Source organism: Oxyura jamaicensis, chromosome 6, assembly GCF_011077185.1.
Source record: "Oxyura jamaicensis isolate SHBP4307 breed ruddy duck chromosome 6, BPBGC_Ojam_1.0, whole genome shotgun sequence".
Classification (NCBI taxonomy): Eukaryota; Metazoa; Chordata; class Aves; order Anseriformes; family Anatidae; genus Oxyura; species Oxyura jamaicensis.
In genome coordinates this window covers 9,333,433-9,358,491 of record NC_048898.1, presented here as the reverse complement: position 1 = coordinate 9,358,491, position 25,059 = coordinate 9,333,433, and the positions used below count along the sequence as shown (strand labels likewise).

The 25,059-nt window shown below is 41.5% G+C and overlaps 1 protein-coding gene across 1 annotated transcript; it reads left to right on the top strand.

The window, feature by feature from the left end:
* Nucleotides 1-1,161: 1,161 nt before the first annotated feature.
* On the top strand, nt 1,162-18,429 carry RGR (retinal G protein coupled receptor). Its single transcript, XM_035330773.1, has 7 exons — nt 1,162-1,376; nt 4,399-4,555; nt 6,163-6,284; nt 13,445-13,598; nt 14,116-14,233; nt 15,712-15,825; nt 16,768-18,429. The coding sequence occupies exons 1-7, from the start codon at nt 1,298-1,300 to the stop codon at nt 16,909-16,911; spliced, it is 888 nt and encodes a 295-aa protein (XP_035186664.1). The 5' UTR covers nt 1,162-1,297; the 3' UTR covers nt 16,912-18,429.
* The last annotated feature ends 6,630 nt before the right edge of the window (nt 18,430-25,059 follow it).

The window sequence follows — 25,059 nt, the reverse complement described above, 5'->3', positions numbered from 1 at the left end:
GATAGTCAGGGAGATGGGTAGGTCTGTGGAAAAGCACTAGTTGTTCTGCAGTGAAGAATGAGTTGGGAAAAAAAAAAAAAAAAAAAAAAAAAACAAGTGCACTTAAAAGGATGGAGTAAAGTACCTTTAAATAAATAAATAAATAAAACAAAAATACTTATTCAACAGCTATCATAGTTATTGCTACTCTAAATGTAGGTTAAAAAGTGAGAAGTATGGACAAGTTGCTCACTTTTAGTGGACAGGCACTGAAAATGACAGAAACAGTTGTGTCATTTGTTGTGTTATGGTAAAGAAAAAATCCATCTGTTTCACTTAGACTCTGGAAGCAGCTGACTTCCATTCTGCAGTATATAAGCATGCAAATTCCCCAAGAGTTAATCGATCAGTAGTACAAGAAACAAAAGGAAAATTGTTGACTCTGCAGGGATACGGTAAAGGCCTGTGCTCACCTCAGATCAATTTTGTGGGTTGCTCGGGGCAGGGGGATGAGCGTGCTGGCAGGTAAGGACCTGGAGTCTGGACAAGCTGCATGCTGCACACACTCCAGAGCCTGCCTACACCAGGACCCCAATCCTCAAACATCTCCAAAAGGACAGTAAGGTAATTTCTCTGAGCACTCACCACTGGGCAACTCACACTTGTATGTCTGGAACCCAAAAGCAGTAAGTAATAAGTGTTGGCCTTTTAGTCAGGCTGTTCCAGTGTGCACCTTAATTTAAGCCTCAGTTACTACAAGAAGAGATGTTAACGTACAGAACAGTCATTGCCAGAAAAATACACTGCCCACTTTCTAAAAAACAGGGGTGAGAGGTAAACCTATATGCCTCAGAAATTCCCGGTTCATACTTTTCCCCTAATTACCAACTCAATGAGTGCCCCTTTGTTTTTCAGGTCACTCCCCAATTATATATTACATGTTTCTTTCGTTCCACAACCTTTAATTCTTTTTCAGTGTTGCAGAATTAACTGGACAGGGTTCTTAATCTTGTCTCTACAAAGAACTTGTTGTAATTGCAATGAATGCTTTCATTTTGCTGGTGTCTGAAATACGATTTGCAGGGGAAGGAGGGGTATGGGTTGATGCTAGTCCCATCATTAATGACATTCTTGCAGGGATTGTACTGGTGGGAGTAAAAACCCCAAAGCTTTTATATAATAACGAGCATGTGTCTGCACGTGAGCTACTCCTTTAAGAAGCCTTGGGCTGGTGGAAGAAGAGGGATCCAGGGAAAAGGCAACCCCACAGCCATAACAGAGGGCAGAGGTTAAATCTGTTGGCATTTTTATCTCAAGTATGGTCACTGCATACCCTCTCCCTGAAGGCTTCACTGAACTAGAAGTGTTTGCCATCGGCACTGCTCTACTGGTAGAAGGTAAGCTTGGTTTAGGACCTCAGCTAAAAAAAGATTTTTGCCTCTATTATGCCTGGTGTGGCGGCAGTGGGGGGGAATTGAAGCAAACAGCAGCATTTTTGGTGTGCTGACCCAGACCTTTGGTGGTTACTGTGGCTACAGCACCAGTTCCTCTGGTGGGCTGTGAGCTGTTGGCAGTGAAGATCTGCTCCACATACAGAGCTGCCCTGTGGCAGGAGAGAACTTGCTACTTAGTTTTCTTATCAAGAATTTGGGATGTGAGAATTTGCTGACGACTTTTAAAGGCAATTTCATCTTCCTCACGGAAGGTCCTCAGGGAAGAATGTTGAAATGACTGATGATCCTTCAACAAAACCGGGCTGCTTGTTTTGGTGGTTGTGATGGCCATTTTATAATCAAAGATGATAGATCCAAATAGCTCGTTAACTGTTAGCATACATCCAAATTGCACTGCTAGCACTGAAATTAATGGCTGCTGGGTAAAAGTAACAGAAGTACAGGCACATGAGGTTCAAAAGCTTTCACAGCATTAAGAAATAAAATTTGAGGTAGGAGACAGTATTCATTTAATTTAGGCAGCACAGGCTTTTCTTAATAAGTGCCACTTTGTTGTAAGACAAACAAAATTGGGAATTTGTATGGACTGCAGCTAGGGAAGGACATGCTTGTAGCTGGGAATACATCGGTGTCAGTCACTGGCCTCTGTTCTGAGCTGCATCCCAGTGTGGGCCTGGGCCCCAACCCTGTATCCCTGTGCTGCCCAGATGGGGTGCAGGGATCATGGGGCTGAACAGCAGAGGAGGAGGAGCAAGAAGCACTAGCAGAATGGGATAAATGCTCACCAGCTCACCCCATGGATGTGGAGCACGGGAGAAGGAAGGATGCTCACACTCTCCTGGCAGGCAAGCTCAGCTGGGACACAGCATCACATCTACCTGCAAAGGAAACCTGGAAGAGCTGTGCCTGAAATTCTTCCTTATGAGAGGGAGAGAGAAGAAAAAGCTTCAACTCCTGGCCCAGGGGCCAGCTGCTGCCTTAACAGAGAGCTCAGGGCTAAACCTGGCCAACAGCCGTCAAGCCATCTGCAGGGCCTGGCAGTTCTCAGTGTGAACTTGCCCTTCACTACTGAGGAGTGGGAAGCAGCAGGACAAGGACTCTGGCATGTGCTGGTGGAGGCTCGCAGCTGGGATCCTGCTGGAGAACGGCTGGTGCTGGTCCCGCAGCCCTGCCAGCCCTCACCTGCCCACCCAGAGGCCGGAGACCCACACCCATTGAAGCCCAAGCACAGTACCTGCTGGCAACCTACACTTACAGCTAGGAATAGCCTAGCACATTCACATTTTACTAAGCACAAGGGGCAGTCTGACTGCTCAATATTTTCTGTAGGGTTTTAGGCTGAACATGCCCAGCGGATCGCCAGAAGTACTTTATCTTTGCCATCCGACTTAGAAGATCAAACCAGATAATTAAAGATTAACTCACCTTCTCAGAGACTCTGAGAGAAACGCAATGAAGATCTCCTCTTTTCCTTTTTTTTTTTTTTTTTTTTTTTTTCCTGCAGCCTTGTAAGTGCAGTTTGCAAAAAAAAGGTGCTGGGGAAGAGGAAAACTTTGCATTCACTTTTACTAACTGTAAAAGTGTCAAACATTGGCTGTTTTAAAATTAAAACTCAAAGCTATAAGTTAGTAAGCTCTCTATTTGTATACTCCTGCTAGCCTTTAAGAAAGCAGAGTGGGCTGAAGCCTGGAACTTCCAAAAGAGGGGAAAAGAGAGAAAAAATTAATATAGTAATAACTCTTCAGCTTTACTCTAAATATGGCCACAACATACCTCTCCTAAAGGCTTGACAGCACTGGGGAGAGCTGCCAGCAGTTTTACCCTGCAGGTGGGAGGTAAGCTGGCAGGGAAGGGATGAGAACAGCTGACCTCAAATGGCTCCAAATATTTCTCCTGGAAATATTTTGTTATCGGTTGTGTAATGAAAGACACACATCAGCTGTTACTATGGTTATGCCATCAGCCATTAACGTAATTAAAGTAGAAGCAGAATTTCTGACTATACAAAATTATCCATCTTATGTAACTACAGAATTAAGACAACGAGCGCAGGTAACATCAGTGCTTTACAGAATTAGGCGATATAGATTTTTTCTGCACTACATCATTTCTACTTCCAAGAAGACCACAAAGAAAAAGACATACTGCCTGTCATCTAACTGAGACTTAGAGATTGGATGTTGAGTCAGAGCCTCATCAGAGCCATAATAATTTAGGTCATCTTGAAAAGGACATCAAAGGACAAAGCTTGAGTTTAGAGCAGTGAAGGATGGGGTTCAGGGTGGCACAGCTCTGTGCTGAGTGAATAGCTGGGGTTGCTTCAATGCTCCTCTCTGACAACTAACATTAAATTACTTTTTTTAAAAAATCTATCAGGGACTGCTTTTATAATTAGATTATTCCTTTCCTTTCCATGTATAGTCTATTGACGAAGGGCAGTAATAAGATTGAGCTGGTGTGATTCAAGCTCTGTCTAGGTTAACCTTAGGCAGAAGCCCAAAGGGAGACAGGCTGACTGTAAGATGGCTGAGGGATTTCTATGCTTAAACACAAAAGCATGTTACAACCAATATTAAACACGACCCATTTCTCTCCCATAAACAGGCCCACAGACATGTGTGCCGGCAGTGTGTGCTGGCTGTGGGCCTCCCTGAAGCTGCCTCTGCAGCTCCCTGAATGGAGCCTGGCAATCAGGTTTCTCCATTAAGACAAAATGCAGAATTACAAATAAAATTAAACCATTTCTGCTCTACATGAGCGGCCACATCCCTGATGCAGTTTGAAGCATTGGTTTCAGCTGTTACCTGTGACTGCTCTCCTGAAAGTCTTCGTAACTTGCATGCAGACTATATTTCCCGTGCATAAGTGTTCACAGTAATTACTGTTCTCATTAAAGAAAACAGCAGCAGCATTGTAGATATTTTCTGTTTCCAGTTGAATCATGCCAAACGCTTCTGTTTTTCAGCCCTGCTTGGTTTCTGTCTGAATGGGTTGACAATTATTTCATTCCGAAAAATCAAAGAGCTCCGAACACCCAGCAATCTGCTGGTTCTCAGCATTGCACTGGCTGACTGCGGGATCTGCATCAATGCATTCATCGCTGCCTTTTCCAGTTTCCTAAGGTATGTATTTTTTATTTTTTTTTCCTAAAGGATGCTCAGAAGAACCATATAAAAGTTTGCAGCTAAAGTTCTGGACAGTCAATTTAATCAAATGAGTCTTTAGCACAGCACATAACCAGCCTTCTCGTTACCTCAATCCTAAACAGCAAAATGAAACTCTATTGCTGCCCGGCAAGTCAAAAAGCAGGCTTTACTACTGGCTGATTATAGAAACCATTTAACCAGAGAGCTTTACCAGTAGTTACAATAGAAAGTAGTTGACTAATGCAATAGTTTTACATTTACATGACTAAACCTCCAGACTGACCCCAAATTTATCTGCAAGCCTTTCAGTTTTTTTAATGAACTTTCCCATTACAGCTCTTATTTTAGAAGTTTTTGGAAAACAAAAATGCAGATCTGTGTGCAGGGAGTTCAATTCAGTTATGACACATTTTATTTTCCACATTTTCTCACGTCAGTCATTTAATTAGAGGGCAGAACCAATATCAAGCATTTCAGTGTGTACTTACAACAAACTAATCATAAGCAAACTGTATTAGAAACATACACCCTATAAACCAGCTGATGAATAATTCCACGTAACTAGCATATTTTTAAACTCTGGGGTATCTTTAATAGAAAACACAAAAACATTTCAAGAATTCTGACAATTTACTTGTCTTTTAATGGATATAAAATCATTTTTTGCAAATTAACAAGTCAACAATAAGCTTCAGTGAGGCCTTATTCAAAGCTGGTTTACCTTGTGTATAGCTCGTTCTCCTTTCAGGCACTTAAGTCACACTGAAGTCAGTGAAGATGCCTTTCCTGAACTGAAGCTGCAAAGCTGAGGTCAATACATCAAAATGAGTTTGGTTTTAACCCTTGCAGGCCCTTTTTTTAAAAAAAATGGGAGCAGAAGTTTCCCAGCCTACAAAGAAGTCAGCTATTGCCTTTTCAAAGGGACTTGCAGAGATAATCTCCAAATGAATTATGCTGGTGTTGTATAAATACATGAAAAAGGAGCTTGCTGAAGATTTCCAACTCACAGACAGCTTTATAAGCATAAGAGTCAGGTTAGATGAAGGCAGAGAGAAAAAAAGACGTGAGTGACCAGGATATTGAAGGTACACATCAGCAGATGCCTGCTATGTGAGACCACCTTGTGTTTCTTTTCATTCTATGTCTGCAAAAATACTTGGAGGCCTCAGACTTGCTATCTGGGGTGGTTTAAATTGTTCTGAGCTTTTGTTCTGTGTCGAGCGGTGAGCACTTACCTTCACATGTTGGCCAATTGGCTACTCCCCCTGGGGGCAAATTTTGCAGATACGGATAACTGAATAAAATGTAGCTTTCAAATGTAAAACAAATAGCTTTCCAACACATAAATGCAGGGTTATAGTTTCTTCACATTCAGAGTAAAAATAGCTGTGGTAGTATATCAGGCACTGCAGAAAGAAAAATACTGGCAGGTACCTAAAACTGACCTCGGTAATGTCCTTCACAAAGCTGATCAGACTTGGAAAGCATGTGCTATCATTTTTTCCCTCTCCATTAATGCAATTTCCAAACATGCTTTTGTTCATTTCTGTAATTTTCTTAACAGGCTGCTTGTTTGTTGACAGGTACTGGCCCTACGGCTCTGACGGCTGTCAAATTCATGGATTCCAGGGCTTCTTGACAGCATTAGCCAGTATTAGCTCCAGTGCTGCAGTTGCCTGGGACCGGTATCATCACTACTGTACAAGTAAGGGCTATCATTTACCTAGCATCTTTACCCATATCAAGTTAGATAGCAGCTTGTTTTGATTTTAGAAAATCCAAACAAGCACATATTTATTTTCTGTAGATTTTAGATGTATGTTTACATTTGCTCTCTCTAGTGTCTAAGACAAATAAACCCTCTCTCCAAGGGACCCGTTCCCATACATGGCGCGTTAACCAACCACCTTCAGGAGACACTTGCTCTTCTAGATCACATCCAAGTCCTGCCCCTCATGCCACCTTCTCCATAAGTAATCATTAGGGTATCCTAAACAAAATCCAACACCTCATGTTGAAGAAAAATCTACGCACCTTGGGCCTCCATCCAACATCCTGCTGCATACCAGCCAGCTTCATGCCCACACAGAGGTTACTAATCACTGATAAATTTGGTGTAGCCACAGAGCTGCCCCTGCAGATTCAGCAGCTGGAACAGAGCCCATAGCAAAGCACTTCTGCAGAGGAACGAAGGGGCACACAGAGCACAGTAGCCCCACTGAGCAACACACAGGCACTTTGGGGCACAAGCTGTTTTGGGGGCTTTGCTACATTCCAGGCCCCCTTGCAGAGCCTGAAACTGGAACTCCGTTCCTAAGCAAAGAACAATTATCTGCAAATTTCAATAAAAGTGGCAGAGATATTTTTAAGTACTGGTAACTGGAGAAAGATGTTGTTTTTCTTCTCTTAGTGAAGGATGTTTTTTGTTTATCTTAACAATTCAGTTGTTAACTAGCTCTGACACCCTAGCTGGATTTAATGGAAATCTAGTGTTACACAGCGAGGCTGACACAGGAAAATAAATTTGCCTTTTTTTGTGGACTTATGAAAACATAATTTTGAGTTAGGTGAGAAATAGGGATTTAAAGGAATGTCAGGTATATGGATTTACAGAGATAGATAGGCACTGTCTTGTGTCACAGAACTATCTCCCAACTGTGGCAGTATTGGGTTTGTGCTGTTATGTAACATGAGTGGAAATTTCTGCTGAATTAGGGTGCTGAGCTGCAACTGGCAGTTTTCACATTTTCTGCTACTGCTTGACCCTTTCCAGAGGAGAGAGAAGCCTGGAGCACCCCACCTGACCACACCATTCCCGAAACCATTGTGCTCCTTTGGCAGTGCTGAAACATAAATGCAGTTCTCCTTTTCTTACGATTATGCACAAGATGCTTAGACTACTTCATAGAATATTTCCTAAATAAAAGTGTAAAAGTTGGCCAGGAAATAAGCTACTGAGCTGCAGTGTTTCAATACCATCCACCTTTAGTATTCATGCAGCCTTTAAGGCATGGTCTCCATACCTGATTAAAGCAGTGAGTGGTAAAACACACCCAGAATTCTCAGAAAACGTGTTTTATCTGATAATCACAGAGGGCAGAGAGGTTGCCAACTTCTTGTTCTGCAATTTTTGTCAAGAATTCAGCTCAGGCAAGGAAATGGCTTTTTTTCATGTCCAGACAAAGGCCCCAAATAAGGCAGCCTGTAAGATACATCCATACCAACACCCTTTGGACACTGAAATATGTTTGGAGCTAGAAGAGTAGCATTTGTAATGTACAAGAGAGCGGGCCTGAAAAATAAGCATGTATTTGGGAAGACATTTTACTCACTGCAACATTGACTTTAATGCTTTTGTGTCACGCGCTCCTCCAGCCAAGAGTGTAGTACATTAAGAGCACAGGCAGACACATCCTGAGGGCACAAACTTCTTCACTTTGCTCAAATTGTTATTTACTGCAGACCAAACATAGCTGCTATTACTGGACAATTTGAACAAAAAAGGCAAAACAAGAACAGGTGGTTTCAAATCTCATGTTCTCTGGCTATTCCAGTAAACCCATCCAGTTCCCAGTTTCAACTGTCACACGCTGATTTTGAGAAAGATAAAATCACATTGCATAGATCTGATATACCAAGCCTGCAGGCTATACCATGTTCTCGATCCATACATGAAACTCTTGTTAGCACTGGTGTGAGCAGCATGCCTGTACAGAAAACACAAAACCTCTTTTCCGGAAAAAACAAAGCTATCAACCTTTTATCTTCATTCTGGGAACTGTTTCTCTTCCCACACTTGCTCACATCATCCCTAATGTTTTTGTTATGTCCTAAGAGTTTCCAAGAAAACCTCTGTTGTGGCATTCCTCAGCCTGACACTCAATTATCAAAAACCCATATTTCTGAGGAAGAATGAGCTGATGAGAATGTGAGAGATTACTATGATGATGAGAAAAAAAATGAACTTTTCAGCCATTCTGGATTCTAATAACATAAATCTGCTCACCAATGTCCAGAAATTTAACCAAGTTTTTTTAATTTGGAAGTTGGTACAATTTGGTATATTAATTTGGAAGTCAGTGACAGACTGTAGGGTCTATTGATAACCACACACTCATTCATCAGAAACCAGGTTGTTATTGACTGCAACGTGAAGAAAACAGCATGACCATCAGATACAACAGAGAAGTTAGAGTTTCAAGACATTTGGAAATGTCCTCCCTCCTCCTAGGCAACAATGCTGGGCAACTCTCTTTTCATCCCCTAAATGTAGCTTTGGTTTAAAATTTGTATTTATTAAGTTAAAATATTAGATATATATAACATATTAAGAAATCTTATTTGAATATTCAACCAGTACAGAGAAAACAGCTCAAAATCAGATGTAATCCCATTTTGGTTCTTTCACATCAAAGCTCAGAACTAGAGCAGGAGCATCTGTATTTTATAAGACAGGTAGCCAGAAAGCAGGCCCGTTCTTTTTCCAAGTTACTGGTCGAGCAAATAATGTTATTCTAAAGGACTATGAGATACTACTTTCACAGCAAGGAGTAGAGGACTACAAAAATCTCTGAAGTTTTAATTAATGTAGATAATTAAAGGGGAAAGTCAGCACAGTCTGAAGGGTTTGAATTTCAGTTACGTCTCTAGTGAAACCATTTCAGTCCAGCACAGAGTTTGGTGAGAGGGCAGCAGCTGAGCCAGCAGGTTGGAGGGGGTGGGAAGGATCCCAGGCAATTTCTTCCTTTCATTACCACTGCAAACAGTTGCAGTTTTAAAAGGAAAGAAAAAAAAATCTTGACAATTTTACATTTGCATTTTAGAATTAGGAGGAAATGGAAAAACTGAAGTGATTTAAGTCAGTACTTTTTTCAATATTGCAATAGAAAAGACAGACGAGGGATTTTGCAGCAGCATGCAATTACAAGAAGTAGGATTGCAGTAGGCTTTTATCTAATTCTTAACATCCAGAGAAATCTGGGTTGTGATATAAAGTATTCAAAGATTAGCAAACTGCCATTTGCTTCAATTGCAGCTGTCGGCTATATGGGATTAGGAGCAAGCCGTTACCTTCTGTCACACTTGCTGCAGCCACCCTGTCACACTTTCTTCATCTAGACTTGCACCTGCATCAGTTTTGCCAGACAAAATGCCAATGTTTATACAGGTCTTGCATTTTCACTGAAGCAGGAGATAACTGCCAAGACAGCTTTATAGTCATGGAGAATCACAGCCAAAAAAAAAAAAAAAATAGTAAAAAGAAATCCCTTTATTATAAAGAGCTTTTTCTAATAATATGCACAAAAAAGCCATTATGCAGTGCAGCTTGCTTATTCCTACAAAAAATGAATACTTGTGAGCAACAGTTCCTGGCGCTTTTTGCAGTCCACATGAAGTAGGTACCAACATCTATCTCATTTATGACTGATAAATCTTTTCCTTCTAAGATTGTTTCAGATATTTTTGTCTTTGAGAAATTTCCCTGATTTTAAGTGATACATGCCATGCTTGAAGTCTGGCACAAGCTGGATTGTTCTGGAATTATTTCAGCTATTGTAATGGAATCATTTGCAAGAACAAAGAAAAGTTTTTTCCCCTCCATCTTAGAAAATCCTGTTGACCTTTTGTTTGAGAAATTCCTTTTGAACATCAGTCTGAAATCTAGTTGAAAGGTAGCCACTGTGTCAGAGATGAATTTTTTGCTCTTTCTGTGAAAATCAGCTTAATATTTGGTCAATTTATAAATCTTCCAAAAATCTAAATTCATAAATGTCCCCACAGACTACGGATGGAGAAATAGTTCATGATTACCTCGCTAAAGACTGGCCAGAATAATCAAAAGTATTAAAGTTTGACGCTCTATCTAGCGCTTTCTGAAATTTAAGCTTTTACCATTACAGTTTTAGTAATATTTTAACAATTCTATATTGTTTATAAGAGCACTTTCTGTTTCAAAGCAATCTTACAGAAGACATTTAAAACCCCATGTTAATATTTCTCTGCATGGAAAAGAGAAACTTCCCTCTTGCTTTTCAAGGAGAGAAAGGCAAAGCACAAGAGCGATTAGACTTAATGGGACCAGACTGCTAGCACTGAGCCCTAATTAAGAATTATATCTTTAAGCATATGCTGAACTCCATATATACACATTTAACTGAATTAGGACCTACATGCCTATTATGCTAAATTTTATCAGGCCACAAAAGGCATTTAAAGTAAAGCAATGGCCTGCTCTGTACAAGAGCAACCAGACTGCTCTCAACGTGCTCTGTTGCTGCTGGCCCTCTCAGAGAAGGACATTTTTGCCATGTGAACTGACTGCAGTAATTTCACCGTACTTGCTCTGAAAGTATTTTTCACGAGCTCCCAAGCAAAGCTCACTCCAAAAAACTAAAACAATATTGAGGTTGTTTAATTGTATGCCCACACAGTTTTAGCTACCAAGACAGGGCACAGCCAGCGAGAGTATGGGTATTTAAAAACATAAAAAAAAAAAAAAAAGAAAATCTTCTTTAAAGCCCCTCTTGATAGAAAATATTTAAAAGACATTTCAGAAAGAGAAGTCACAACTTTCTTGTTGCCCACATGCACCCTGGCTGGGGGCACTTGGGGCCAGAGGAAAGACGTGGCACCCAGAGACTGGGCACCATGACCAATGCCAGAGGTGGCAGGAGACAGTGGAGCGAGAGCTTCCCCTGCATCTCTGTGCAAGGTGACAGCAGGGAAGGTGAAGTTTCTACCAGGTACCCAGCACATGTGTGCATGCAGCAGGATCATTCACGCTCCAGCAGTGTAGACACCCCCAGGCTGCCTTGAGTGCACCACCAACACTGGCCAAGCAGCTGAGGGCAAATTTTGTCAAGTGCAAAGATCTTTTCCTTAAAAGCAGGGATCCTCAAGGTCCTGGCATGTGGTTAGAGCCCAGAGACACTACAGTGCCTCAGTCAGGGCCCATCATATTTTTGAGACCTTTGTGATAGTCCACGAAATGAAAGGATGGGGTGCAGAGAGAGCAAAGTTTCTGCTGCAAGATACAATGAAAAATAATTGCTATTAACTATTTTATAGGACTTCTTGAGGAAAAATAATAATGTTGTGTTGTTGGTTTTTAAAGACTACCAAGAAGGCTTACCATTTACAAAACTGTATTCCCAAAACAATAAAGCTACATTTGCAATGAACTTGGTTTAAAAGAAACATTTTAGACCCAGGTTTCACTTTAGCTGCTCTTGATAATGCCTTTAAGAAAGTTGCTAGAATGCATAAAGCACAAAACAAACCCAACAGCTTATGTAATAAGCTGCATCCTGATTGAATTTCAAGTTACAACTGTGTAAAGCCAAGCTACAAGAACGATTATGTAGAACACAAATGGAAATGGAACTTCAGATCAGTTACAACGCTAACATGCTTGTTTGAATATACACCTAAGAAGGATGCAGTTCTGAATTAATGCCACATAATGCTACATTGCTTCTTTGGACTGGGAGGTTAAGAATAATTACTAGTTTCTCAAAAGTTTGACTCAAATTTCTAGCCCCCTAAATCAGAAGCTGTTCCTTTTTTAAACGGATGTGATCTGTAATCACATTATGTCAATATTACAAACTGTAATTCCAGCCTTTACAGACAAAGCATATCTTCTATGTAGAAATCAAAAGACAGGTATTAATTGTTACTAATCAACAAAATTAATTTTAAAAAACTGCTTGAATGACTAAGACATCAATAGTTTTACTAACTACCATATCAAAACAAAGTATTTAATAAAAATATTTTTTTTCCTTCGTATTTAAACTGCAACGTGTACATCTTTCTTTTCCAGAACTAATTTTGGAACACTTGCACCAATTTTTCCAAGCTGATCTTTAATGTCATTCAAACCCCTCTTTTCCCTGAAGAACCTCTGGAGTTCATAAGTAGGTCATAAGACTCGTTTATATGAGTAAGGACAGAGGTAGAATTGCCATTCCTATAAAGGGGCATTTTCACTAAGACACCCACTTTGTCATCCTTCCTTAAAATAAGCAAGGACAGTACAACCCAAAATAGCTGCTGTAGGGTTTGCAGTCCTTATGGGGATCACCAGCCTTAAGCACGTGCAGCCCGCTCCTGCTCCTCACCCACGTCAGCCACGTCCGATCAGGTGGCACAGCTGATCCCCTGCTTCCGCCTCACCTCCAGGCCCTCACCTTCCTGAGAAGGGTCAGAACTGGTCTGAATCTTCCTGGCCTGCTGGCGTGATGCTGCTGTCAAGGGCAGAGGAGAAGAATGCTTCCCAGCCTCAGTGAAAATTGCATCATTACTTCTCTCTAATGGGAAACTTGATTAGAAAGGAGTAGTGGGCAAAGTCACTGTGCTCCTTGCTGGTACAGCTGGCGTCATGGGCTATTCAGCCCATGCACGATGATAGACGTCAGCCTCGATAACAAAATTATCCAGGCCTTTCTGCATGCAGGCAGTATGGCTAACAAAACACCCTGCAGCAGCAGGGAAGCCTGCCTGCCTCCTCCATGAAGAAATACTTCCTGTGTCCAAAGCTTCCAATCTTTCATTTCATTCATTGACCTATCCCAGGGGTATTTTATGGAACTAGACAAGATGGGCACAAGTGTTCGTTTTTATTATAAAATTAGAAAAAAAAAATACTGATGCTGAGCTTCTCATTTCCTGTTCCAGGCTAAGCAATGATCTTAAGGGCAAAGTAATTTCACAAGCAGTATTTTTAGAACAGGATCCGTTGTCAGATTGAGCATGTACATTCACATATATATCGACAAACAGCATTTTTAGAACAGAGTACATTTAATATCCCAGAGGCTGGGACTCTACCCTGGCCACACAGAGCCCTTTTCTCTCTCGCAGGAAGCAAGCTGCAGTGGAGCACAGCCATCTCCATGATGGTGTTCGCCTGGCTCTTTGCTGCCTTCTGGTCCATCATGCCCTTGCTGGGGTGGGGGGAGTATGACTACGAGCCCCTCCGGACCTGCTGCACCCTGGACTACAGCAAAGGGGACAGGTGAGGACTGGGACCGGGCCCCAGGGGGTGGTCTCATCAGCACAGCAGAGCCCAGCTGCCACCCAGCACCAAGCCAGGACAAGGCAGGCACAACCTGAGGCTGCCCCCTCTCATGTGGCAGCACGCAGGGATGGCCAAAGGCAGCTTCTTCTGTGGGAGAAGCTGGCACTCAGGTTTTTGCTACTCCCTTGCTCCATAGTCATCTATAACCTGCACCTTTGGGGGTTTAGGACTTGCAGCTCTTCATGGCTGTTTTTATGCAGTCCAGCCCTGATGTCTGAGAGGAGGGATGCTTGGGTTTGGAAATCAAGCACTTGCTGTGACTTTCTGCAATACTGTCCTTCCCACGTGCAACAGCACGGCACACCTTCAGCAAATGCTGAATCTAAAGTGCATTTACAAAATTGGTTTTGGCAATTTTAAAAATATAAGTAAATAAATAAGTAAACAACAAATTTATAGAGATGCATTAGGGAGGAATTAACAATTTTTTTTCTTCCCTTGTAACCCTCTCCAGAAACTATATCACATTCCTTTTTGCTCTGTCCATTTTCAATTTCATAATCCCGGGCTTCATCATGCTGACAGCCTATCAGTCCATTCACCAGAAGTTCAAGAAAACTGGTCACCATAAGGTAAGAAAGCTTCCTCAACCCCTGCAACTGCATTGCTACAATAGAACTGCATGCAGAGGGGAGAAGGTCCTCAAAAACACAGCTTAGTTCCCAGAGGCTTTGGCTCAGCTCCTTCTGGGCTAACTAACTCCTTAGTGGTACTTTGAGTGGGAGGGTAGCACAGTAGGGCATGGGGCCTCCCAGGAAGTTCAAGGAAACCCCATCCTTAGAGATTTCAAGATTTGGCTGGACACAACCACATCTCTCCTGCCCCAGTGCTCAGAAGACCCCTCCCCCCCCTTTGAGGAGGCAGTCTGAGTAGTGACCCCAAGGGTTCCCCTCCGTCAACAACAGCCCCGTTCTGTTCACAAAATTAACACACAGAGTACATGCTAATACCACACCAATATCGATCTAGAGAAACTCTGCTCATAAAGGATCATTATTTCCATCTTTGGTACAGGCTCTTAGCTTATGGCTGAGGAAGCCATGCAGAAGGAAACACAGATACGCTTTGGGGGGAGAAGGGCCTTCCTAAACGCACCACATTTACACTTGGCTGAGGAAATTCAGAAATCTTTATGAGCTGGAAACAAAGGAACTGCTCTGGCATGGCAGGTTTATGGGAATGTAATGTGGTGATTATATGAGTTGTTTCTTTAGATGCAGTCTAGGGTGCTACGCATGGCTGATGGGCACAGCCCAACCCCTGCGCTTAGTAAGGGCTGTCAGTTCTCCACGGGGATGTTATAACAGCAAAGAGAAAGGCAGGCAGACTGGTTTGAAGCTGTCTGGGATATACACGTGCCCTCTACCTATTTCTCCAACAAATGACAGTTTTCATTATTATAAGTTTATTACCTTTTTATGGGTGAGTTTTTGCAATGGTGTGATTTTTCTTATAATAATGCTGCAGTTGTACAGACTAGTTATGAGGCAGAATAGTTATGATGCAGAAAATGTAAGGCTGAAAATATCACCTCCCTATTCATCAATATTTGTATGATACTTAGGAACAGCTGGCCAATAACAGCATGGGTAGGGCCCTAGCATGAAGGGCACAGAAATCCTAATATGACACAGACACGCTGCCATCCATCTGGTGCACTGTGGCAGTGGCTTCGTGTTTATGTGCCTGCAAGACCCGCTAAGAAGTCATCAAAACATTATTCCTTTTTATCTGTTTATCTGTAAATTTACACACTGCCTCCCCCCCCCCAGCAGCAATAACTGCTTAGCACTACCCTGATTTGACTGAGCAAACATAAGGTGCTTTGTCACCTCGGCCCAGGAATGACTGACCTCATCCAGTCCCCACCAGGGGCAGGGTTTGGGCGCTGGCTGCACAGACAGCCCTTGACACAAGGGGACGTGTACTCACACACCTCCAACACCAACAGCAAAGCAGCCACATACCATGTATCCTGCTGGCAATGTCCCATGCACGTGTTGCAGTGTATGGTTATGAAACCAAGGAATGTGTTGCTCTTGTTTTTCAGTTTAACACCGGTTTACCATTGAAGACGCTGGTCATTTGCTGGGGTCCCTATTGCCTTTTATGCTTCTATGCAGCAGTTGAAAATGTGATGTTCATTTCACCAAAATACCGAATGGTATGTCTATGCCACCCAAGGGAATTCAAATGGCATTCTTCTCATTTTCTTCTCTCCATTCCCAGGAAGCAGTACCAACTTGAACACTAATGGTTTCACTTGTTAAAACATGTTACAAGTAGATTGTTTGCACAAAGCCTTCTATTAGTCTACCATTTCAAGGCAAAACAACTAAGCACAATGATATAACTGGCATTATAATTAGTGATTTGATCAAGCTACATTTTAGGAAGTACTCTTTTTTGAACTGTTGCCTATGCTTCTTCATAGTCTGTAGAAGCTTTTCATGTTCTTCCCAGAGTCGAGTATTTAGTTTTGAAGTTAGTTTTGAAGAGACTTTTTTTTTTTTTTATAATCCTTTTCTCTCCTAAGGGAAGCTGCAACTGACCATTCTTAAGATTACAGTGCTTCCTTCCGCCCTCCCCACCCACCCCCACTCCTCCCCCTTCCCACCTCGCCCTCCCCTTTTTTTCCTCCAAGTATTGACTCGGAGTCTGGCTCTGGGACTCCCTAATATCACAATGGACCTTTTCATCAGCCTGGTTTCAGATCACTAAACACATTGCTGTACTTAGAATCCCACATAAAACATATTAGCAATACTAGCCCATGTATCCATCAGGAGGTGTCCATGGCATACTTTTCATTCCTCCTAAGCACACATGGGTATTCACTCCTGGCTGAACTCTCCTGGTTTCAAGTGATGCTGACCTAACTTCTCTCTCCCAGAGACTGTCCTTTCCTGGGGCAATGTCCTTCAATTTGGGTTAAGGGGCCTCAAATGACCAAAATTGCTTTTACCTCTCATCCCTCCAGGGTCAGCAAGCTACTGCCATCAGAGAGAGGTATTTGTCTGACAGATGGAAACTGAGCCTGGGATGAAATCAGCCCATCGGCTCCCCAGTACATTTCCCCATTAACAAATATCACGTCTCCCAACAGATCCCTGCCGTTATTGCCAAGACGGTGCCAATGGTGGACGCCTTTGTATATGCCCTGGGCAATGAGAACTACAGAGGAGGAATATGGCAATTCCTCACAGGACAGAAGATTGAGAAAGCAGAGGTTGATAACAAAGCTAAATAACCCATTATGGCATTAAGCCAAATTAACGCAGGTACATCGCTGAAAGCAAAATGGTAGAAGAAACCGTGTGCATTCTGATATGTACATGCCAAGGTGGTTCCACATTGGAAATGCCATGCATTGGCTACAGCAATGAAAGAAAGCCCCATGGATAACTGCCGAAGCCACCACAAGCTGCTTGTCAAACAAGTTGCTTTAAGCCTGTGTTGGTTGTCATCGGTCTCATTTTGTATGTCACTGCTAATAAACTGTATGCTGGAAAGCACTTTTTTTTCCCCCCTGATTGAACAGCATAAGAGCTCAGCAAATTAACTGAAGTAGGGTATTCATTTATCCAGTGAGGCCTCCCCGAATCAGTCTGTGCAGTTTGTCCATATGGTAATGTCTGGATTACTAAAAGATTAAAGGAGTATCCAGAATTACACTACATCTGTTTAAATAGCTCATCCATGTGAACAATGCATTTTCAATGTACCCAAAATGGGAGTTCCCAAATTTCCACAATGAATCTGCCATCCTAATTCCACCAAAACACTTCAGTGGGTATTTTACCCCAATAAGGAATATTAGCTTGGCTCCCATTCAGGTGAATTAGTGTGTGACATTCAGTGTAGTCACACACTAAACTGCATCATATTTTGCAGCTGCTGCTTACCAGGACAATCAACAAGCTCACAGTCCATTATTGAAGCATTCATATTTTTATCAGACACTGAACAAAAACTAAAGGGAGGTCTGGTCTTAGATTCTCTTCTAAAAATGTCCTAGGAATAAAAATTAACTTCACATCTGCTATTAAATTCCCCTGGGCTCTATATGAGTGAGAGCAATCATTGAGTCAGTTGTGACTATAGAGTCTGAACAATTAAAAAGCCATTTATTTTACAATGATTGGAATTAATATATATTTAAACTATCAAAAGTGTCCATTTTAAATGTTTGTATTTGCTCATGTTGCTCACATTGCATACAGGAATGAAAGCTGTCAGTTGGCATTGCCTGTTACTGCAAGACTTGTCTTAGAACAACCCATTTGCAAAAAATATGTGCATGACAGAGTGAGAGATTGTGTATAAAAAAGCCACACCTAATCAATTCTTACATGGATGATATGGTTCATTTCTGAATACCAACACTGTAAGAGCTTTTGAAGCTAGTCAAAGAAAAAGCTGATCTGTCCCTGTCATGCTTTCCAACATACTAGATGGAAAAACAGTTGTGTATGGGTTACAGAAGAGAAGGTGGTGCAATCCCAGAAGCTAAAAAATAAAAATCAATGGATAGAAGGCACATCTCCCTCTTAGCTAAAGATAGGAAGTAAATGTCATTTTGTTGCAAGTTACTAGCAGGATCCCATTCAGAGATGTATTATGGGACTTCTGAGGTTCAATCTTGCCACAAACTACCTGACAGAGCAGAGAATATTGTTGTGACAAAATTATTCAGAATAGTCACATCTTAAGATGCAAGTCTTAGCTGACAGCTTAAGTACACATAATATTAGGCAGATGACAATATCTGCACTGATAAGTGCAAAATATTGAAACCATGGGGATGGTTTGGAAAGAAACCTGTGCAGGCCTTGAAATCATCAGTTCACTTGTCAGTATGACCCTACTGACAAATCCCAGAAGAGCACTAAGAACCGCCAAAAAGAAATAGGAAACAGAAGAGGACGCATCCCCACACCACAGGAAAGCCACTATGCTCAGATTTGTTGAATAGGATGCACAGTTTGGGGCATTTTGATTCACAGAGGGTATAGAAAAGCTAGGAAAGTGCCATGGGGATGATCAAACATGAGGAGGAGCTTCTACCCAATGGATGAAATAGAGAGGGCTGGCTTAGGAGATGTAGTTGGTAAGGAGCTGACTCCTACCAAAGAGTAGGAGAGATGAGGTTGTTCACAGATCAGTTATCATATAGACAATCTGACCCTCTCACAAAATAAAAAAAAATAAACATAAAAGTTTCCAGGAACTGGGCATCAAGGCAAAAATCCTCCTTTAGTTCTAACTAGTTCTCAACGTTAAATTACCAGCATTAAGCAGAACTGGCTGACAACCATTAACAAGTGCACCACCAAGTGTGTTGTGTTTCTTTCAGGAAAGTGTCTAAAAGCAAGCATTGAGAAGCCCAACACATTTCCAGTTAATAACCCAGTTAACCCTATCACAGCCAGCCTTGACCACAACAGCACTGGCCAGGTGTCCTCCGGCCCGGTGGTCACCCAGATCCTGCCAATAAGAAACTGCTGCCATCGTGAGAAAAACTGTCACAAACAAGGTCCCATAGCTCAAGTACGGTGTATTGAAGCATACAAAAATCCCATCATGTTTTCACAAACTGGAGAGCCCCAGATGGCTAGAAATAGGATTTACATTAGCCTAACCAAAATACAGCCCAGGGGTCATACAAACCATTCCCATACAAGTATCCAACCTATCATCCAAAATAAAAAATCCAAAATAAAAACAGAAAAACAAAAAAGAAGAGCATAACCCCTGGATGCATTCAGCAACTCAGTTTAAGCTAGAACCACCAACTTGTTGTCACTAAGAAATGAGAGTGGCCACTAAATGAGGCCTGTCACTAAGAAATGAGAGTGGCCACAACCCACCCATCTTTAAAAAGAATTAGGTAGCACTTTAGCTACCACAGTCCTTTGTTGGGGATGGTTTGGAAAAATTTCCATGATTACAACAGAAGAGGAAAGCATGCCTCTTCTTCACATTCAATTATTTGGTTCAGTGTCCAACCACTCTTAACACAGTGGCCTGCAGTGTTATATCCAATATTATCAAACCACCCTACTATTCCTATTACTGACAGTCTAATTCTGCTAATTTTGTTCATTTGTGTCAGAGAAGTCAATGCTTTGATACTGATTAAAAACAGACTTCTAAAGAAGAAATAGAAGATAATTTTTCCTTCTTACTGCTAGACACGGAAACAGCAGTTTCTTTCAGAAATGCCTCACACTTTAAACAACATCTCTTGCAGTCCTATTTTCAAGGCTATTAAACACCCACAACTCCAAATGAAGTAACTGTGTCCTCAACAACACTGCAAATCAAGGTCTTGCTGACTCTGCTTTCCTGCACTGCCCACACCTACAAACACCCTACAGGTCAATAAAAGGGAGTTGAGTTTTTTGCAGTGCACGTTCTTTACGTGCTCTATATAGGTTCTGATGTATGTTTCCTAGCACCTCTCATACATCTGACTGGGGCATTACAAACTGGTTTAGGAATTGGGTCAGGTGAAGAATTTCCACTGTTCCCAGTTTACCATCATACTGCTTTGAATTGCTTTAGCATGAAACAGCAAAGTGAGCTGGTTTTGTCATGTGGAAGAAAAAGCATTGCCAAATCCCTAAATAGGGATTGAAAGCAGTAATGATTGTTTTGGCTTAACCAGTTGAGATGTGGAGACAAAAAATGGAGTGTAAGATTCTTACGATAAGGTGATCACAGGTAAGGTAAGTCACAGGTACTTACCCTGTCATGTCTCACGAGTTTCTGCTCATGTTTCACCTGTAGGGATGTCTGAGTAGAGGCTCACACCCCTGCATATGATGCTGAATCTGCATTTTGGGGTTAAAAAAAATCAAAAATATAATTGGTACCATCAGCACTGTATACATACAGTTTGAGATGATTCATCAGAAGGTTATAATCAAGGTGTATGAGCTACCATTGACAGGATAACTCTAAATAATCACAAGGTGCTTTGTTATGGAAACAGGCATTCTATTTTTGTAGTGAAAAAAGGGTATGCATGCCTGTTCCATCAGCATTAAGCAAAAAAAATACTTTAGTGAGCACATCCATATATCTACCTTATATTAATAAATTGCTAAAACAACACCAAAGTGCTAAAACAACACCAAAAATAATCCCCTGTTTATCATTAGAAGACAAAAGGATTCAATAATAAAGGTAAAAAAGCACAATGAACTCAGTAAGATACAAGTTGGAATTATTATGAATACAATTAAAATTGTACATGCAAGACAAGTTTGTTTTTTTGTTGTTGCGTTTGTTTTCAATACTTTAACCGCATTGAATTTCCACAGGCAGGATTTTTTCTTCCTATGCGAGTCATGTATGAAATTTCTCAAAGCAGGTTTGGTTCAGAACGTGACATCAGATTGTAGATCTGCCAGCAGAGGACAGCTGGGGCTGACTGAAAGCACTTCGCTTGGCTACAAAATTTATTTCAGAAGCAGGAGAGTTTTTTTTGTTTGTTTGTTTTTTAAATAAAGGATTGAAGTAGTGAAAGCAATAGTTCACTTATATTTGAAAACCAGCAGAAAAAAATCTTATATTTGGAAGCAGAGGACAAAGCCTAACAGTATGAGTGCTGTATTTTCAATGTGCTTTAAATCCTAATAGTGAAAACAAACCATATTTTGGCAGATAATAGTTGGAGGCTCGAACTGCTGCAAAAGTCTGAGTTTTCTTGGTGAACAGTGAGATTTTTTTTTCCTTCATGGTATCCAGTGATTTGTGCCCACTGCCCCAAGATTTGTTTCACTGAACTACACAAGGAGGTGCTACAGGAGCATTCTTGATTTCTCTCCCTAAAAGAGAGAATGAGCCATCATTCAAACACAGGCAACTTCACAAGTAGATGAGAGGCTCTTATGCTGAAGCATCTGTACAAGCATAAGTTTAAGGTTGCTATTAATTACAGATGGAAAAGGAAGTGTTGCTAAAAAAAAAAAAAAAAAGGAGGGGGAGATAAAAATCAATACTTTGATGACAGTATTTGTCAACTCTCTCAATTTGATCTCTATGGATCAAATGTTGTATTCCCCAGAGAGCCCAGCAGCTTTCTTTTCATTGAGGTCTCATCTCTCTTGAAATGGCTAACAAAAAATCTTAGAGACAAGATAGTGAACCAATTAACTGAGGCATTTACAGAGAGACTACATATAGATACACTTGGCACAGATGTGCAATACATCCAGCTCCTGGAAGATAGTCCACAGGACAATACATAAGCTTACCCCCAAAAGTGGCATCCACATATGAAGGAAAAATATTTTAGACTATAAAACCAAAGAGTATTTTTGCCTCGTATCCTGCCTGCTTGTCCTTTGGCACCACGTTGAGCTGCTTCTCTGCAACTTGTTTTCAGTAAGGATTCAGAACCTGAAGTCTGTCTTCTCGGATAAGAAAGAAACCACTGTGATGACCAGAAGAGATGTTTTCATATGGTAACTCACCTGAGAGTGGAGGGATTCAAAACTGTTTGTCTTTAGTCTGATGACAGTGAAACATCTTTCTTCCAGGAGAGACATCAGGCTGTTATGAACCTCTTCCATTTGCCTACTGACACCATCCATACACTTTGCAGAAAATAATACAAGGTTTTGCCAAATAGAGGTAGAAAAAAGCATGAGCAGTCTGGGATCACCAGGATTTGTCTAGAAGGGAAGACATCTGGATCGTGATCTTTGTTTCCAGTATGAAGATGCAAAGGCTCCTGTGTGGTAATGAACACTTTGATTTCTCCAAAATACTTGGGAGGATTAGTAAAAGATGAAACTTCTACCTCCTATGGAATCAGCACAGAACATTCTATGGACTAAAAGGTATAGCCACAGACATCTTAAAATACAGTTGGTGGGAAGATGCCACTGAATGGGCACTTTTTTTAAAAAAGCCAAAAGACTTTTTCTTGATCTTACTTCTCTATGCTACAGGTCACAACTGTCTGTGACGTAGTAAACTAAGAAACAAGCAGGTTATCATCACAGGATGATCTGAACCACTGTGATAAATGGTTGAAACCTGACATGGTATTTTTCATAAGACCAAGTGTTTGAGATGCAAGAATGGCAGTCAATTATATTTACACAATGGAAGTCTTTGCTTTGAAAAACAGAGCTCAGAAAAGGATTTAGGGGTCATTATAGATAATCGTCTCAATGTAAGCTGTCTGGGCAATGTTGTAACAAAAAGGACTAATGAGATTCTTGAGTATGGGGGTGGGGGAGTATGAAGCAAAAATAATGAAGCATTCCACCATCTTTGAGTAGCACTGCCAACCCCCCTGCTAGGTTACTGAATCCTATCCTGGTGTCTGCATTTTAAAGAGGATTTGAAGACACTGGACAGAGCTCAAGTGAGTGTCACAAGTGACTTCTCTGGCTTCAACAGAAAAACCCAAGAATTTTAACATGAGGGGTGAGGAGCTCCACATACACAGGTCATTGAGGCAAAAGTATAGGTACACCATCATACTGTGTAGGTAATTGCACTCTGGGAAGATGCACAAGGAACTTTCCAATCCTGCTGACAAAGATTCAATAAGTTAAAGTTGAAGCTAGACCAAGAAAAATTTTCTTTATACCTTCCTTGTTCTAACAGATGCATCTGTGTTGCCATATTGCAGTCCCAGAAGCAACAGGCATCCCGTGACAATTTAAAGCAAATTAACCTGCTAGACACGGGAGGTCAGACTGATCTTACAGCTCCAGGAGTTGTTTCTCTTTCCTGTGTTATTCCAAGCATGTTTTCTCTTCCTCTCACAGGTCACTGCAACTGAATAAAGAAGAGATGGAAGAAAAAAGTTGCTCATTTGGAATGAGGTTTTAATTTGGTGTCCCCTTGGAGTAGCTGAGTGAATGCAGCGATTTCCAGACTACATGACAGTAAGCAAGACAAGATGAAACCCTGTTAATTAAGCAAAATTGCTTGTCTGAGAATTCCAGCTTCTTCCCACTTATGCCCTGGCCTGATACAGGCAGTCAGCTCTGACAATCAGCTAGGATTTTTTCAGGTGTTTGAGAGAGCATGATGCATTCCTAAGGTACGGATAAACAGTTGCCACAGCAGCAGGGTGGTCATTAGAAACTCTTTTCATTTTTTATGCCCATCTGCCAAAATAAGTTGTAATATGGTAGCTGGGACAGGATTTAAAAGCAAAAACAAAACACACCAAGTGTAACATTTTGTTCTGGCATAGCAGCAGAGAGTGCTCGGCCCCTGAGAAGTCAAGAACTCTCTCCATAACATGCAACCTCAAACTACCTTGAAATATTCCAGTACTACTCTACCTTCAAGCTCACCCACAGAGCAGTTAGAAAGCAGAGCACAGTGCAGACATGGTTCAATTCTGAACCCAACGCCATCGCTGTTCTACTTGTTCAGGGGCAGGTCCTTCCAGAGCACCGCTCAGCCCAACCCTTGGGGCAGTGTCACCACACACGCTCTGCGAGCTGTGCTGCCACAGCCCTGGTTTCCACCCAGCCACAGCAACCTGTGCTTGGCACCACACAGCTACCCTGCGGGCTGCAGCAAGTTTGCAAGTGAGCTGCACGCTGGAGGACATTGCAGAGACACACTCTGCCCCAAATCTGTCTACCACACAGCAGGCACCAGCACCTCCACCTCTATCACCTAAATACAGCATGTGAAATTCAAGTACATAGCAGCCACTCTTATAAGTGCAACTCATGAAGCAGCAGGGAGTTTAGACCAGAAGCACCAGTGGGGGGGAGGGGAAGCATTCCTGACTCCATTGAAAAGCCAGTCAGCAGCTGAAATGAGAAGCATTAATCCCATAGCATTGCCAATAAGTAAAGGGTCCATCTATAAGCAAACAGCTGTGTAACTACCACTCTGTGAACCTCAGTGCTTTGCAAATGGGATTAAGATGAAACCAAAGAGAAGCAAGCACTGCAAGTATCACTGGGACAAGCAGCCCATTAGCATTCCTTCCATCATATCAACTAAACTATAAAACTGGTTTATTAGTGTCCTTTTGTTCTTTGAGAATTCATTGCCAGAAGAAAAAAAGAGTATTGCAAACAAAATGAAGGAATTCAGGACTAAAAGCATGGCAGCATCATACAACCAAGTGGCCTATGTTTAGCTCCTGCACTGAGCATTTAACTTAGTTTTGCTATCACATTTCAGAAGCCCTGCACTCACCACTGAAGTCCATTGACCTACTACCGTGAGAGAATGCTCTGCCCCAGACAGCATATATAAATAATCATCCAAAGAGATGATGATCTGTCCTTGGATGACTTGAAATGATGCATATCATTTTTCTGGCTGAAAACTATTTGTAGATTCGAACAAATGACAGGATAGCAACAAGAAAGAATCATCCTGTGGGGAAGGTGCCATA

Bases quoted from the DNA above. Each gene is read 5' to 3' on its own strand.
- RGR (XM_035330773.1), top strand. From the start codon at position 1,298: ATGGTCACTGCATACCCTCTCCCTGAAGGCTTCACTGAACTAGAAGTG. The intron at 13,599-14,115 runs GTGAGGACTGGG...AACCCTCTCCAG, and splicing joins GACTACAGCAAAGGGGACAG to AAACTATATCACATTCCTTT. The intron at 14,234-15,711 runs GTAAGAAAGCTT...CTTGTTTTTCAG, and splicing joins AGAAAACTGGTCACCATAAG to TTTAACACCGGTTTACCATT.